Below are 17,186 nucleotides of genomic sequence, written 5' to 3' on the forward strand. Positions count from 1 at the left end.
GTAAAAGAACTAGGCTAGTAGGGAGGATGGTTTCCCAGAACATTCCCAAAAGGCATTCTCACTTTGGGCTAAGTCTGAGGCATCCAACTGGAATTCAGAGTTTTATATGTATTGCTTTTTAACCATTTGAATTGCTGACAAAGCAAGAGGCCAGCCCCAGCCCATCACTACCTCCCATTCTGTTGGATCGGATTTTCATTTTGTGGATGAAAATGTCATGCGAATTACGTGGCTGTTTCAGGGGAACCCAGTGCACCTAAGCTCGAAGGGCAGATGGGAGAGGATGGAAACTCTATTAAGGTGAACCTGATCAAGCAGGATGACGGCGGCTCCCCGATCCGACACTACCTGGTCAAGTACCGAGCGGTGAGTGGCCTCCTTCCCGGGCGTCACACCACCCCGCAACCCTGACACCTGCCTTCTTGGCACAGCAGCGTGCAAAGCCCAGGGGGGCGGGGGCGGCCTCTGTGCCTGGCAGGTGGCTCCTGGGTCCGGGTTAGGGTTTTACATTCCAAGATTGACTTGCAGCCTTTAGGTCATGTCTACGCTGAGACCATTCTTTTTTTCAGTCCCCTATTTTATATTTTTGAATTGAAATGCAGTTGATTTTACAGCATTGTGTTAATTACTTCTGTACAGCAAAGTGACTCCATTATACATATATACACATTCTTTTTCTAATACTCTTTTCCATTATGGTTTATCATAGGATATTGAATATGGTCCTCTGTGCTACGTATAGCATGGATAAACACACTGAGACCATTTTAAAAACCTCTAAAATGATTTTGGTGATGACAAATCCATACCATGATTGATTTTTCTGCTTCCTAAATTTTTCTACGAAGTTATCTTGCCATCACCCAGTACTTTTTGCAAATAACATACTGATATCTGATAATCACACTTGGATAAAGTGTGTATCATAGGCCAGGCGTGCAGGCCCATGATCGCATGCATTTTCTTCTCCCCAAGAACCCTACGAAGTTGGTCTTAAGGATTATCCCCACTTTACAGAGGAAGTAAGTGAGGCTTATGCAGTCAGTGACCGCATGACTCATACAGCCAGGAAGCCAGGGTTTGAATCCAGGTCTGTGTGCCTGAAGAGATGGGGTCCTTAGCCCCCGGCCTGGGCTGCCTCAGGTCCTAAACCAGCTCCTTCCCTCACCCCACCCCCAGTGCTCATGCAGCCCACCTGAGCTGTTGTCACCCTGCTGTCCGGCTACCAGTGAGCCTGGCCATAAGCCTTTTCTTCTGGGTTTGCCCACCACCCATCTAAGATTTCTGACAGTCCACCTTTCATCCCCGACCCCCAAACTGAAAATCACCCCATTGTGGCTTTTTGGTGTTTTTTGGTTTTAGAATGACCCTTGGCCATTGCCTTCCACAACCAATTGCTGAGAGGTTTAGAGGCAGCATCTGAGCATTGGAAATAGCCTCTTGCTAGGATTTCTTGCCCATAGGAAATAATGAACTTGAGAGGAGTTTTCTTTCTTCAGATAGCCCCCAAAATAGGCTTTTCCCGGGAAGTCTGACCTACTCCCTATCTGCCTTTTGATCAGCCCTGCTTGAAGTACCATGGGAGCCCTAAGCCGGTTATGTTTGCAGAGAGTCCGCGCAGCACAGAGCCCTCCCGGGCACACGTCTCAGCCGCTGGGCAGCCTGTCAGTCCACTCAGCCCTCTCCTCCTTAACTGTGAAGTCAGGCGCGAGCCTGTTGTTGGAGGAGGAGCCTCAGTTGACTTTCCTAAGGCCCAGCCCAGAGGCACCACCATCTGAGAGGTCCCTGTGGTTTCCTTGCTGTGGAGTAGGATTCAGGGACTGGGCAGGTGGTCCCATGGAGCCCACTGGAAGTGGGCAGTGTGGGGGGAGGATGTTATTATGTATTGTTATGCTGATGTGGCCCAACAGACATGGGACCCAATTCCAGCTTTACCATTTAGCGGCATGGGACCTGAATAGGTCACCCAGTCTTCCATAATCTCCATTTCTCCATCAATAAAATGGAGAGAGCTTATCAAGCTGTTGTAAAGATTAGTTATAACGTAAGCAAAGAACCTGAAATGTGCCTGACACTTGGAAAACTCTGTATGTGGTAACTGTGATAATCACTGCTATGATGCAGGCTGGGGCTGGAAATAGCTCCCTTATGAGGCCACATCAGGTGTCAGTGTTCCAGAAGAGCCGTCCCAGCTGTGCCAGGCAGGCCTGCCTTGAAGAGACAACTGGGGCAAAGCACTGCGATATGTTAGACTTCGACAACCGTAACTGTCCTCTCCCTTCCACCTCAAATCCTAACATGTGCTAAACATTACTATTATTATACGTTATTAATATGTATTACGTAATGTAATGTTTGCTTTATATTCTGGCTCTCTCTTCTGTATGATGTTTGCCAAGGAAAGAAGCCTTTCAGAGAAAGAGGACAAAAACAGCTGAATTTCTTCATTTTAAATTAAAATGGGGCACGTGCTGACACGCTCGGGAGCCAACTTAGAGCCACAGCCTGGCTTCCAGTTAGACTCTGAGGACATAAGCACCCCCTTCCAGCATTTCCCCACACTGGTCATGGCCATGACACGAGTGCTATCCCATTCCTAAAGGTATCCCTTTGGCTGGTACAAAGCATTTTTCTGGAAGACGGCTGGCTTTCCTATAATGTAACTCTTCCTGAAGCCTCAGCCATGGGCTAGACCACCTTCCAGGTGACACTGCTAGCATGTTCTGCTCTTCCAGGGAGCAGCCCATCATCCAGTAGACATGCGTCGACGGCTCCCACCTAGAACAAACTCACTGGCAAACGTGTAGGATAGAACTGAAAGAACATTTGAGAAAAGAGGGGCACCTATAACTCCAGCTTCGTGCCTGAAATTATGCCCTGGGCAGTGCTCTGCTGAGCTGAGTGTACCTTGTAGGCACTCTGGGCACCTCAGCCTTGGACCTGACAGAAGAATTCACACCTGTGACACCTCCAGCTCCAGTCTCAGAGAGCAGGTCACACTGCACGCAATAGGACGATCCAGTTCAGTGCAGTAGATGTGTGTTGAGCTCCCTTCTACGAAAGGCTTTGGGCCCAGAGGCTCTTGGCCACAGCTCGACTGCCCATGTGGCTTGGGGAAGTCACCTGACCTCTCCCTCCCTTCCCCGTCATCAGCGTTAGTAAGGGCCAGGCAGAAGCACTGGCAGGCTTGTTGTAGGGATGCAGGGAGAAAATGTGCAGAAAGCCTTTAGTCCAATGCCTGGCACGTAGTGGGTGCTCCATGAATGATAGTGTTTATTTTTAATAAAAGTGGAATCTGTGCAGTGTTCCCATGTCAGGGAGGTGAGTCACACACCTGAGTGTGACCAACATTCTGAAACAGGCCAAGAAACACAGTTGTTGGATTACTCTTCTAGGTCATCCTTAGGCCACGGGCCAGCATTCCAGAGTGTAGCTTGGGTCCCTGCACGCTCTCAAGGTGGTGCACGGGACATTGAAGGGTTGGCCCCATGCCACACTGGCGGTCTGCCGCTGTTTGTATTTGCAGGCAGGCGACGTTGACCTCCTGACCTGCATGATCAATTACCTTTGGGTTTTTCAGGCTGGTTAAGAGTAAAGACCATGTCCTATCTTTGGTTTTTATTTCTGACTCCCTTATTTTCCTCCTGTTAGCTGGTCTTAGCAGCTATTTCACCTAAAGCTTTCTGGTGTCTTGTATCTTCCTTGCCGGTTTCTCCCAGAAGCTCTCCTCCGAATGGAAACCAGAGATCAGGCTCCCATCTGGCAGTGACCACGTCATGCTCAAGTCCCTGGACTGGAATGCCGAGTACGAGGTCTATGTGGTGGCTGAGAACCAGCAGGGAAAGTCCAAAGCAGCTCACTTTGTGTTCAGGACCTCGGCCCAGCCCACAGCCATCCCAGGTATGACGGCTTTGCTTTCTGTGAGTTTCCCGCTTTGGATTAACGCACAAGTGCCGCACCTCCTAATGTGCCTGAACAGCCCCTGACAACTCGCTTGCTTACAGCCATCCTCATGATCGGTTGCCCATGCAAAGCTTAGTTTTGCTTTGTACCTAGCTGTGCAGTAGGTTGAGATGGCCTGGACCCCCAGGAAGGCTTGGCCAAGCCTCCTGAGTGAGGGTCCTGTGTCATTCAGCCTTGGAGGACTGACGATAAGCCAGTCCGTAGGACCCCTCAGATGGGAGAGACCCCAGCTCCAGCCAAGCTTTGGATGCTGGTTGAGGAAGGATCCTTTTTCGAGACCTTATCTGCTATCTACCATTTCATACAAGGACCACGTAACTGTTTTGAAGCACTTTCTCTCTGATGCTTGCTTACCTGCACAGCTGTGGTCCAAATCTCTTCTCTGTGGGAACCCCAAGAGAAGGGACATATGGTGCCCAGTTAGTTAGTTAAAAATCCTCCCTGCCAAGGGCCTTTCAATTGAAACAAAGATTAAACCGAGCCACTTGAAACAGAACAAGTGGAGAAAGTAGACGCTGGAAACCCCCATCCATGAAAGGCAGTCCAGTCTGCTAGAGGCCGGCATGGGAGCAGCTCTCCCAGGAGATGCAGATCTGTCTCTAGGGATCCAGGACCAGCTCAAGTGTGGGAATAAAGTGAGAGTTCTTTCTGGCCCAGCTGCCTCGCTTCTGATGGCCAGTCTCCTCAATGACCTAATTCCTCAGAGCAGAAAGAGATCTTCATCGCCCCTCTCTGCTTTTCCAGAGCAGCCGTATGCCAACCACAGGCAGGAGAGGTGGGCATAGAATATGCAGCTGCAGCCTAGTGGAGGGGTCCCCGTAAACGCTCTGCAGTGTCCAAGTATGGTAGGAAGATGCTCCCACCTCCCGGTGGCCTTCGTCAGGCCTCCATTATGCCTGTCCTGTCTAGAGTGCTTGCCCCCAGCTCTCAGCTCAGTGATCACGATTGCTGTTTCCAGAGGGAGAGAGGCCAGAAAGGACATGGGCTACTGTGACACAGGGCTGTGTGTGTGGAAGTGCGTTGGTCGAGCAGCAGCAAAGTAAGATCAGTGTGTGCTTCCCGATGGTTGGTTGCACATAAGTGTGTGTATCTGATGGATGTGTGTGGGCCCCCAGGGAGTTGGCGGCCATAGATGAGAGGTGTCCATGGTCCTCCCCTCTGCACTGACAGGGAGGCCCCTTAGCATAGGCTAGGGTGGGTGTCTCTCTGCAGGCACTGGTCATGTGGTCAGTGATGAAGCCAAGGTATCTGGTTGTGACTGTAAACGATGTTCTCCTCACTGCTTCGTAGGCTGTCCAAATAGAGGTGTCCCTTTCTATTCTCTGCCCCTTCTTTCTCTGCATTCTTGGGTCAGTTTTTCCCTGGAATTGACAGTCTGATGGGAGTGTTCAGATCTGCTCGGCTTTTATGGGGCACTTAGGAGATGGGGGAGTGAGAAGCCTTGAGGGATTCCTTTGCAGTGAGACAGATTTCTACGGGCATCTGCTTCCCCGGGTAAGACCTCGTAGGTGGTGATTCCGACATGCTGCGTTCCCAGGCTGGGTACTGCCGGCGGCATCAGCTTCTGAGCTTGGAGAAGTTGGGGCCACTGGGTGTCAGATACAGAAATTCTGGGAAGACCAGTCCCCCGAGTCCTGCCCACTGGGGTTGTCAGAGTCCTTCTGGCTAATCTCCCAGGCTCCCAGTTACAGGGGAGGGCTGGAGGGGCTACTCACCTCCCCAAGAGGGCTTCGGGCTCTACTGCACAGGTTTTAGAAGGAGGTTGCTTGGTTGGACGTCTCTGGGACCTGCGAATAAAACCTCTGAATTACGAGATGTACGTTCACGGTGGAATTCTCTGGTCCGTGGGTGGTGGAGGTGAGAGGTGCAGAACTAGATTCTCTTTAAGAGCACTGTGGGTGGGGGGATGGTACAACAGGAAGAAGAGTCCGATTTATTGCCGAAAAGGTGGCCCCCATCCTTGCATACAGTTTGCTGCACATACTGCAGTGATCAGATGCCTCTCTACCCCAACGTGTAAAAAGCTCTAGAGGCTATAGAAGGCTGTGGGGAGACTCCTGACTGCACCTTAGAGACCTCCCCTGATCAAAGGTAACACTTTCCTAATCAGACTCTTGTATTTGCCTGTGGAGGCTTCTGTTCTCTCACTTTAATTTCATTTGCTCGCTGACCCCTAACCCCTGAATTCACCCCGCTGTGCTGCTTCTGGCCTTGCTGAGCTTAGGAACTGGCCTTATGGTGATAATATGGCACTGAACTCTTCTCTAACCTTTGTCAGTTTAATTTACAAAGTTGAATTAACCTTTGATTCTTGCATTTTCTATATTTGACCTATTTTTTTTTCTTTTTATCTATTTTTTTTCTCTGTTTCTGTCTCTTCCTTCTCTTTCCTCCTTCCCCCTCCCTTTCCTGTGTCTGTCGTCACACATATCACCTTGGACGTCACTGGGACATCCCCACTGCCACATTTATTTTTAAACAACCACATTCTCTCTGGGGACCCATTGCTTGGCACCTGCAGCGACCTTGGGAGGCTCCACCACGTCCTCTACCTTTGTCTCATTGCTTTTCTCTGCAGTGACTCTTCTCTTGCTCTGTTAGGAACTTGAATGCCAAAAAACTAAATTTGCCTAAGAGCCCGGTTCCTATGAGAATGATCAGTGCCCCCTTTGGAAGGATCTGTCAGGACTGCCATGGCCACACCACCAAGCTGTCTGTGCAAGAGGAAGGTTTGGCAATTGGAAAAAGCTGGACCTCCACACTTATTACCCTTCACAGATACTTTTGTGCCACTTCATAAGGAGTTTGCCCCCCTTTTCATAGCAGTATAAAAATGTTTGGGAGCTCTTCTCTTTACACCCTCTCTCTCTCTATATATATATATTAAAAGAACAACAACAAAAAACCATTACATTAGGTTTACAGAAAAGCTTCTGCACATCTGCTACTGGTTGCATTTCTGGTTCTTACCTGAAAATGTTGTAGCAGAGAAGGATTTCTAAGTACTCTCTAAAGCTTGCATCAGATTGTTAAAATCACCCCGTGTCCCCATTGTAACCCTGTGCTCCTCTGCTGCCCTTCAATAAGTAGTTGGCTTCGCTTGCATTTAAGTGCCCCTGGTAAGCCCGCTGCGATTCACAGGAGCATTTTGCTGGCATGATGGGCAAAGTAAGTCGCCCTGTTGCCCATGCAGCGGAAGAACTCGGATTTGTTGAGTATTTTCTGGGGCTGATCCTGGGAGGCGCTTTGGTCCTGGTAGTATAACCAGCACCTGATGCTGGCTCTGTGAACAGGGCCAACCTAGGACGTGCCCGGCACCTATGGGCTCTGGAAGGTGCGTGTCTCCCAGTCAGGGTGATACCTGCTGCATGGCTACAAGTCAGCCACAGACCTCGTGTCTTGGCGGGTGTGACCCAACTGTGACCCACATTATCACATAAGCATCAGTCCCCCAGGTTGGAAGCATCCACTGTGAGCCTGGCGCAAGTCGCGCCCCCTGCCCACACATGCTCAGTAGAGCGCGAGGCAGGACCAGCCCAGAGTGCCCATAAATTGGAACCCAGCCAGCCTGTCATACTGCCCGAGTGCCCCGACCCCCTGTCGGTCAGTGGTTTCAATGACATTTTGAAAATTCTGGTGGAAGCCAGCTGCCCCTCTGCTGTTGGGGGTAGCCCCCGCCATGCCCAGGAGAGGAGGTGAGGTGTGTTTGTTAAAGTTCCCCGTAGAGACTCGAGTGAATCCTGCTCAGTGGCGTCCGTGTCTGAGCTCAGGGGTACCTTCTCCTGAATAAAAACTCCCCCCTCCGTTGTGGTCACATATCATTCCACATATCTCATCTCTGAGCATCTCCACAGAAGTCTGATTTTTGTTCATTTTGGTTTCTTTACTTTTCGGTTCTGTTGTCATTTTTTAATGTTCAACGACTAGCCTTTCTCTTTGGGAATCCAAATGATCCTGTGGTCTGCGGGGCAGAGCTGCCCGTGGCAGTGGGCACAGGCCCGTGTCCCCAGCGCTGGTAGTTTAGAGGGTCAGGTACACACACCGGCGGCCACAGGCCACCCAACGGCTCAGCCAGGCAGCGCCTCTCGCCCTGGCCCCGTTGGCCTCCAGCCCCGCCGTGAACCTCTCCCCCGGGCTCCCCGATCTCCCGTCCCACCATGGCAGCGGGAGCAGACACGGTTCTTAGGCACAAGGCAGAGTATCAAGGAGAGGCCCATGGTGCCTCCGGGCCCGGCGTAGAATCCCAGGGCCATTAGGAAGGCAAAGGAGGGAGACATGGTCCTCACGCAGGTCACCCATCACTGTCCCCTGACTCCCGGCAGGCTCTTGGTATCATCTTCGGCAGAAGTTGCATATTCACCCAGGAGGGCCCATCTCAGAGGTCTGCCCCACCCTGGTCCCAGTCCCATAGGCAAGGGCCTATGTCTGTGTTTCTGAAGATCTGGCCCAAAGTGTGGGGAGGCCTGACATCCATGACCCTGTCCCCTCAGCTCATTCTGGGCCAGGCAGGCCTCAGCTGAAGCAACGTTGGGGTCATCGCATTGGCCCCATTCGGATAGGCCCGTGGTTTGTAAGGGACGCCCTTTCGGGAGACAGCATTCAGGCACGCCCGCCCCCACCGGACACTGAGCCACCCTCATGGTGGCTGCAGCCCTCAGCCCCGCCGGGAGCCCCTGAGACAGGCCCTGAAGGAGGGAACGCTCGCTGCCCCGCTCAGCCGCCCTGCCCCCGCGCCCTGTCTCAGTGCTGCCCGATCTCGACACGCCACAGGGCTTCTCTGCTCGTGTTTTGCAATATTTATACGGCAGGTTTGGATCACGTTTTTCTACTAATAAGAATGCTAACATTGTTGTGTAGATAATCAGCGAGGCCTTGATGAAGTTTACACCTTTGCATTATTAAAGGAAATAACAGTTCATGTGAACTCACCAGCGTGTTTGGATTTTATTTGATAGTTGTGTATCCTACAAAGTGCCAAAATCCCTTTGCCTCCACCTCACAGGTACCTGGATTACTTTGATTGCCCCAGAGAGCCCTTTAAATTGGACCCCAGACTCATAGCTTGCTGAGTGGAGTTCTAGTCAAAGGAATCACTTTCCCTTCCTCATGAGGAGTGATGCAGTTTTCTCAGCTCTCCTAAGAGCTGCTGTGGGTCACCGCCTCCTTGGACTTCCCCCAGCAGACAGGGCGAGGGGAAAGTGCCTTTGCGGAGCCAGAAGGTGGTCACCTTGGGATCAGGGGCATACTCTGGGCCACCGGAACCACAACTCTGTTGCAAGTTCTCGCGATTGCACGGCTCCCTTAACGACTTCATATCCGAGGCTTCACAGAGTGACGTGGTGACAGAGAGAATCTAAGGGAAAGGTCTCATTGGCAAGCCCTATTCTCTCTATAATCACACTTAGTTGGATGCCTCCTGAAAGCCCCAAGACCAGCCGTCTATTCAGCAGATTCCAGGAAGGAACAAGCAGACGAGTGAACCAGAACCTCAGCTTAATTGGTCTGAGAGGCGGAGGCGGGAGGGGGCACTTCTGCACTGATGTCCCGTGACACAGTGACTTGGGCCCCCTCAACTGCAAGGTGGGAGATGTCTTCCCATTTTGAGGCATTTATGAGCATAGGCACTTGTAGGTCTCAGTCTTGGGCAAGCCAGGTGTTCAGTGCCGACACCTCCCAGACCAGGAACCACAGAGGATGTGCAGCCCCAGCTCCATAGCCCTACCGTTCAGCACAGCTCTAAGCCCAGAGGTTGTGGAGGAACTGCTCCCAAGAAGCACTCTATGTATGCAGGTGTGCAGATGGGGTAGCCAGGAGATGTCAGGGGAAGGTCATGCAAAGATAGACCCCAAAGTTGTTTTCTTTTCCTTTTGTCAAATGTTAAGCAGGATGCAGGAGATAACCTTTGTCCTTCTAGTTTCCTGGACTAAACAATTCTGTCGCAGCCACCAAGAGGTAATGAATGTTGGCTTGACTTGGGTACGCTTTCATTTGCGTTCTGTGTTTCCTTTATTTACAGTTTTTTGTAAATCTCCACACATCCTTTCTCCAGCTTGAGGGGTACCTCACTTCCTCTGGAAGTCTAGACTCTTAATGGTGAACTGGGTGGTCCCTTGGGGATAAGTCTTTTTTCTCTCCATCCATCAAGTACATCAGTTAGGTCAGGGCCACCAGGTAAGACTGCACAGCTCATCCTTGGGTGGGGAGTCATAGGAACAGCTGTTATTCATTGTAATGCAGGCAGAAAACTTAGAAACAGTGGTCCTCAAAGTCTGGGGTGCATAAGAATCGCTGGGGAGCTCCATCAAATCCTGAGCCTCAGCCCCAGAGATTCTGACTTGGTAGAATGGGGGAACCCCAGAATCTGAATTCTTAACAAAGCACCCCAGGAATTCTGCTGCAGGTGGAGAAACATTATGCTGAAAGGTATTTACTTTTCAACTAAAGATACAATCATAAGAATCAATGAATAAAGATGGGACCTACCAATTGTCCTGCAGGAAAAAGTCCTGCTCAGTACACACTGTGGAGGACATGGACATTAGGGAATCTGTACCCTGTGCTGGGGACTGTAGGACACCTAACATGCAATGACAGGCCCTTAGAGTTGAAGAGGACCTGAAGACATCCTCTATCCTAGGCTCTGCCCAGTGCAGGAACCTCAGCCAGAGCATTATGGTATCCCGGCCAAGGGATTTTCCAGCCTCTTCTTGAATGCCGCTGGCAACAGGGAGCTCTTCCAAGGCAGCTCACGCCACACTTAAATAGCTCTTGTGTGTTAGTTCTGTCTCATGTGAGCTCAAGTTTGCCTCCTACCCCCATAATTGCCATCCACTAGGGACACTGAATAAGACTGCTTCCTTCTCATGTCACACCTTTAAATATTTGGAGACAGTGTTCTCATCTCCAAGGCTAAACACTGTTCCTTTGTTCAACAAATATTCTTTGAACATTTCTTATAAGTTGGGTTGTCCTAGATGCTGGGGAGACAAGAGACAGGGTACCTGCCAGGATATTCTAGAGGGCGGGGCAGCCAGATAAAAGCATGTCAATGAACAGAAAATGACAGATAGTGGTAAGAGGAGCATAAAACAGGGTAATGTGGTAGGTACTGGGTAGAGGTGCCTGAGTAGATAAGAGATCAGGGCAGGGGAGGGGGGAACCTCTGCAAGAAGGTGACATTTGAGCTGAACCTGCAAGAAAGCAAAGAGCCACCACAGGGTGCCGGGGCTGGAGGGTTCCAGGCACTATGACAGGAATGGGCTGGGCGTGGTGAGCAGATAGAATGGAGCTGCTCCCGGCTAGAGCACAGGGATTGGAGGCAGGGCTCAGTGCCCTGAGTTGTGATGGTCAGAGGAGTGGGAGAGTCCACAGCACGTGTAACACCTTTTAGACCAAGGGAAAGAATTTGAATTTTATATCAAATGTGAGAGAAGACCATTGCCCTACCTTCTGTTTTATATCAGTCTCGTTGCCCTCCTGGCCCTTGGAGGTGTTGGCCTTGGCCTTCAGAGCAGTGCAGCCCTCTGATGGATCTGCTGAGCCCAGAGCACAGGTGGATAACGGCTGCTTCTCCCACACCGAGCAGCTTTGCAGTGGTTTGTTTTTCTTCCTTAGAGACCTGACTAGTTCCCTAAAACCGTATTTATGTATAAACCTCAGAACATGGTGTTAGTGCCTTTGAGTCCAAAAATACAGACATTCTTTCCCCATGAAAATACCTTAGGCTCCTTCTGCAGGAAGTAGACACTATTGGGTATAGGTGTCAGGTGGCCTCCAGCCCTGAGTCGTGGGATGGGGAGGAAGCCCAAGGCCGTATTTCTTCCCTGTTCAGGGAAGCAGCTTTGGTATTCTGACCAAGAAGGCCTGCGTGGCTTTCTTTGCTTTTGTGTGTGGATGTGTGAGCGCCACGGGGGAGCAGAGTGGACGGTGTGCTACTGGGGAGAAGACCGGCTCTAGCTGACCGCAGGGACCCATGGCCAGTTTCCTGCTGCCAAAGCCCGGAGACAGAGTGGTCAGAGCTGGGTCCTCTGAGCATGGAGCCCGTTGCCAGACTCGGGCCTTCCTGGGGAACAGGCTGTGTCTTCAGTGTGGGTTGAAAGGGACCAGTGGGGGAGCCTGAGGAGGGGCTGGGAAGCAAGAGCAAGGTCCCAAGGAGGCAAAAATATTCAAGATCCTAGGAGGTTCCTCCAGCGCAGGCCCAGCTGAGCCCTGGATGCCAGGAATTAGGTTGTGAGTGGTCGTCTCTTATGTGCTGGCCAGTGCCTATACACTGAATTGAAGTTAGAAATAAGGGCCATCAGAATAGGACAGCAGTTGAAGGAGCCCCGCCGTGCCTGAGCAGGGCCCCTGGGACACACAGAGGGCCTCCCAGGAGCACAAACCACATGGAGACAGAGTGTGTGGCCCATCTCTGTCACCTTGGGTTACCTGTTCTTTCCATTATTTGGCACGTGATGTGGCCAGAGGCCCCTGGGCCTGGCCCAGATTCAGCAAAGGCCCTGTGAGACCCAGGTTGTGTTGGCCACAGTTCCTGCCTCCAGTCAATACGCCTGGGTGACCCAAGTGGGTCCAGAGGACACAGGAAGCTTCAGACAAGGTCTGGTGGTACGATGGGGCTGCCCCTCTGGAACCCTGTCCCCCCAGAAGAAAAATGAAGCAGGGTACCCACTTTTCAGCCTGGGGTCATGTTTTCCACACTGGCTTCCACAGAGCTCTGCATGGGTCCTTGCTTCCCCCAGCACAGCCTTCCGCCTCCCAGATGCTGGTGGGAATCACCAAGCGGGCAGGGGTCCACCGCAGGCACCTAGCACCAATCACGAGGGGGCCCTATGGAACCAAGCCTGGGGTCCTTCTGTGATACCATCAATAGCCCAGGGCCCCCAGGGGATTCTAGATGGACACCAGGGAGTAAGACACAGAGGTTGAGTCATTCCAGTGAGTCCAGCTGGAGCGGGGATGCCAGGCGCTGCTCAAAGGTGAGAATGTGTGTCCGTCTGTGGTAGGCACGCGTCCTGTGTGAGTGAGCCTGTCGTGCGTGGGTCATCTCTGGGTGAGTCGGCTGGGTTTCTTGAAATCTGATCCAAGCGTGCCTGGCTCCCAGATGGTGAGTATTCCCAGCCCTTCCGCCTCGCCCTCTGGGCCGAGCGAGGCCCCCATATCTCCAGAGTAAGTGGCTTCATTCGTCTCCCTGGTGCAATGAAGAAGGAGATGGTCCAAAGTCGGGATCCTCTGGAGCGGCTCCTAAAGAGGGGGAAGGAAGCGCGCAGGTGCACGGGGCGTCTTGATGTGTCTGACGTCCCCACAAGCCCAAAGGAAGCCCTGGGAACCCTCTGTCGCCCCATCTGGGACCCTGTCCCTGGCAGCTCCCAGGGCTCACGGGGAGACCAACTGAGTGTGGGTTGAGAGCAGGGATGGAGACACATTGCCCAGTCTCCTCCTGACGTGTGGGTGCCTTGTGCCCTTGTCCCCTGGTCTATGAGAGGAGGCTGCCATCCCTCCCTCTTGAAGAAAGAGACGCTGTTGTCTCAACACCTGGGGGTAGAGAGGCCCCAGGGAAAGTGTCACTCTGAACACAGATGCCACAGCCGTCCTGTGGGCTCTACCCCACCCCCAGGGCTGTTGCTCAGCAGGTCCAGGTCTGCATCTCAGTGTACTAACCAGCACCATCCCTCTCTCCCTCCCCCACAAGCCAACGGCAGCCCCACCTCAGGCCTGAGCACGGGCGCCATCGTGGGCATCCTCGTCGTCACCTTTGTCCTGCTGCTGGTGGCCGTGGATGTCACCTGCTACTTCCTGAACAAGTGTGGCCTGCTCATGTGCATCGCCGTCAACCTGTGCGGAAAAGCCGGGCCTGGAGCCAAGGGCAAGGACATGGAGGAGGGCAAAGCCGCCTTCTCGTGAGTGCAGACCCGCCCGCTGCTGCGGAGCGCTACACTCTGCCCCGGCCTGGGGCCCAGCGAGGGAGCCACCTTAGCTTCCCCATTGGAAACCCCGAGGGGAGCAGAGCATTAGCGAACTGTCTCTCAAAGCATGGTCTTCAGGGGTACCCGTTTAAAAAGCAGACAGCTGGACCCAACCCCACATCTAGAATCGCATAGACGTTTGAAATCCCTCCATAGGTCAAAATGAGGGGAATTGTCAGAGCTAAGCCTGGAGGAGAGCTACCATGGAGGGGTCAGCATTTGAGAGACACACTTGCCTTGCTGCCGTTCATGCATCCATCATTCAACAAATATTTATGGTGCAGCCGCTACAGGCACGGCACCATCCCCAGGCATTAGGGGACAGCAGTGAACAAAGCAGATGAAAGTACCTGTCCTCCTGGAGGACGATCCAGCATCCTCCTGCAGGATGTGCTCCAGCATCTCTGGAGAAACAGATCCTGAGCCAAATAGCAGGAACCTTCACAGACTGTCACTGGGTGGGGCTGAGGTGGAGCGAGGCGAGAAGGGACAGAGCAAGGAAATCAGTTGTTAGCGCCACCCCGTGCCAGGCACTGTATATACACACACATACGTCATGTACTTATACATGTATGTACATGCACACACACATGTACACATGTTTTACTCACATATACGTATAGCTATACTTATACATGTATGTACTTACATATACTTATACGTATACATATACATACATCGTATACTTACACGTATACATACTTACATATACGTACACATATACTTATATATACATCATACACTTATCCGTGTTCATACTTACGTATACATATACACATATGCGTACATACTTACGTGTATACAAATATAGATGACTTGAGCACTGGACTGTGCCAGGCACTGTGCTAAGCACTTTATATCCATTATCTCAGTTAATGTTCGTAACGTCTAGGCAAGGTAGAGACTGTTATCTGCCCCATTCTCCAGGTGAGGAAACGGAGGTATGAGTGAGCAGGTCACACGGCCAGCAAGAGCGGAGGCTGAGATGCCGCACTTGACTCTGGTTCTGGATCCCACCACCCCCCCACCCCAGCCTCGAGCGAGGCACAGGTGCCTGAGCCGTAGCTGGCTTCCCTGGGAGCCCCCTGCATCCCCCAGCTCCCTGGGATGGAACCAGCAGAGCTGTCTCCACAGGAAAGATGAGACCAAGGAACCCATCGTGGAGGTGCGAACTGAGGAGGAACGGACCCCAAACCACGACGGAGGGAAACACACAGAGCCCAACGAGACCACGCCGCTGACGGAGCCCGAGTACGTGGGCGGGGCGGGCTGCCACCTCCTTGGCACAGCCTCACAGCCACCACATCTCCCTGCGCACAGCTCCATGCTTCCCACCCACGGCTCCCCAGCCGAGCATGGCAGGCTAGAATTCTGGAGTGCTGGGCCAGGAATGCCTGACCCCGCTCTCTCCCTAGAGAGGAGGCATTCCTGATTCTACCTGGGTGGCTGTGGGTGCCTTAAAGGCTCCGTGCATACATGGGATCCCTAGACGCTGTGCCCAGCTCACACACACATTCTGGAAATGGCTTAAGGAGACAAAACTTCATTGAGAGAGTCTGAGCTTAGCAGATTCTGTTTAGGATTTCCAAGAACTCTAGGGTTTTCTGCCTTCTTCCTAAAAGGGCGAGGGAAGCTGGGGCCCTGGTAAAAACTCCCTGGTTCTCCTGGTCTCGGAAGCCTTGGGGACCCCCAGTCAGAGCCACATCCAGCTGTGATGGTAATGACCACGGGGGTATCGTGGGTCCTGTGGGTTTGAAGGAAATGGAGTTTAACGGAAGCACAAAATCTCTGGCTGGACCACCCACAGCCCTGAGGGACCACGGGGAGCCCTCTTCGTCTCAGGGGCAGGTGGGCCCAGTTCCCCAGGGACCTGCGGTGGTGGACGCTGAGCTCCAGCTGGCCTCTCCCTGAGTCGAGATGCAGGCAGGGGTCCGAAAGGGCCGCCAGGGCTGCAGGGAAGGGAGCCCGTGCAGATCGGGAGGGGAGTCAGCAGGGAGGAAGGTGACAGGCCCTGTTAGACTGCCGAGTTCTCTGTTGTCTCCTGTGTCCTCTTCTGCCCGCCTGGGCGTGTGCTTCCTCTGACGTCCTCCTCTCTCTGTGGGCCTGTGTCCATGCCTGTGCGTCCCCGCATGCCAGCCCCCGGCCCCCGCCTTGGCCTCCGCCCTTCCCGGCTTCTCTGTCCGTCTCAGCTTCATCGTCTATCTCTTCTACTTCCTGTCCTCCCCACAGGCTGCCTGCTGACACCACAGCCACTGTTGAGGACATGCTGCCTTCTGTCACCACCGTCACCGCTAACTCTGACACTATCACCGAAACCTTTGCCACTGCTCAGAACAGCCCCACCAGTGAGACCACCACCCTCACCTCCAGTATCGCCCCTGTGGCCACGGCCACCCCTGATTCAAACTCTGTGCCCTCCGGCCAGGCCACCCCTTCCAAGGGGCCCGGCGTCGCCGCCACCTCCCCGCCCCCAGCCTCAGCCCCCAAGGTCGCCCCCCTCGTTGACCTGAGCGACCCCCCGACCTCAGCCCCCGCCGCCAGCAACCTGTCCTCTAGCGTCCTGGCAAACCAGGGGGGCGTGCTCAGCCCCAGCGCCCCTGCCAGTGCGGGCGAGGCCCCCAAGGCCCCTCCGGCCAGCAAGCCGGTCCCCTCCCCGGCCGGGGCAGCCGGTCCCCTAGCAGTGGCACCGACGACCCCCACCCCAGAAGTCCCCCAGGCCAAGCAGGAGGCTCCCGGCACCAAAGGTCCGGACCCTGAGCCCACCCAGCCCGGCGCCGCGAAGAGCCCGGCCGAGGCAGCCAGGGCCCTCGCCAGCCCGAAGAGCGAGGCGGCCTCCATCAGCACCACAAACCCTGCCCAGGGCGAGGACTTTAAAATGGACGAAGGGAACTTCAAGACCCCAGATATTGACCTTGCAAAGGATGTTTTTGCAGCCCTGGGCTCTCCTGCTCCCGCCGCTGGGGCCAGTGGACAAGCCCCTGAGCTTGCTCCTTCCACTGCCGACGGCTCTGTTCCTCCTGCACCAGCCAAGACCGAGTACGGCCTCTCTCTGTCCATTGTCGTCGGGTGGTGTCCCGTGGTGGTGGTGTGCGTTTGTGCTGTGTCCTCCCTGTTAGATGTGTCTTCAGCCTACTCCAGAGCTTCTCGGAGGCGACTGTCAGCCAGGGGCTGGGCCGAGGCAGAGAGTGGGGACAGGCAGCAGGCCCGGCAGGCAGCCGCCTGCTGACTAATTAGGTCACGTTAATTAGGTTTTATCCTTAT

At 53.3% G+C, this 17,186-nt stretch overlaps 1 protein-coding gene and 1 long non-coding RNA gene across 19 annotated transcripts in view; one reads left to right on the plus strand and one right to left on the minus strand.

Annotated features, from left to right (window-relative positions):
- NCAM1 (neural cell adhesion molecule 1) overlaps positions 1 to 17,186 on the plus strand; it is a 318,547-nt gene that overhangs the window by 297,509 nt on the left and 3,852 nt on the right. For 4 of the 18 annotated variants that reach the window (XM_067751038.1, XM_067751040.1, XM_067751042.1 and 1 more), the window contains 5 exons: positions 242 to 366; positions 3,723 to 3,900; positions 13,652 to 13,859; positions 15,060 to 15,176; positions 16,155 to 16,961. In XM_067751038.1, coding sequence (XP_067607139.1) covers positions 242 to 366; positions 3,723 to 3,900; positions 13,652 to 13,859; positions 15,060 to 15,176; positions 16,155 to 16,961 — 1,435 coding nt within the window. Of the gene's footprint in view, positions 1 to 241; positions 367 to 3,719; positions 3,901 to 6,484; positions 8,888 to 13,651; positions 13,860 to 15,059; positions 15,177 to 16,154; positions 16,962 to 17,186 lie in introns of those variants that run through there. The other 14 variants (XM_067751045.1, XM_067751047.1, XM_067751048.1 and 11 more) reach the window with 4 other exon arrangements.
- On the minus strand, positions 8,891 to 17,143 carry LOC137230867 (uncharacterized). Its single transcript, XR_010946274.1, has 4 exons — positions 16,837 to 17,143; positions 14,276 to 14,389; positions 13,668 to 13,794; positions 8,891 to 13,203 (listed from the first exon to the last, which is right to left on the minus strand). It is a non-coding gene; the product is annotated as an uncharacterized lncRNA (long non-coding RNA).

The sequence above is a fragment of the Pseudorca crassidens genome, chromosome 9 (genome assembly GCF_039906515.1).
Source record: "Pseudorca crassidens isolate mPseCra1 chromosome 9, mPseCra1.hap1, whole genome shotgun sequence".
Taxonomy (NCBI): domain Eukaryota; kingdom Metazoa; phylum Chordata; class Mammalia; order Artiodactyla; family Delphinidae; genus Pseudorca; species Pseudorca crassidens.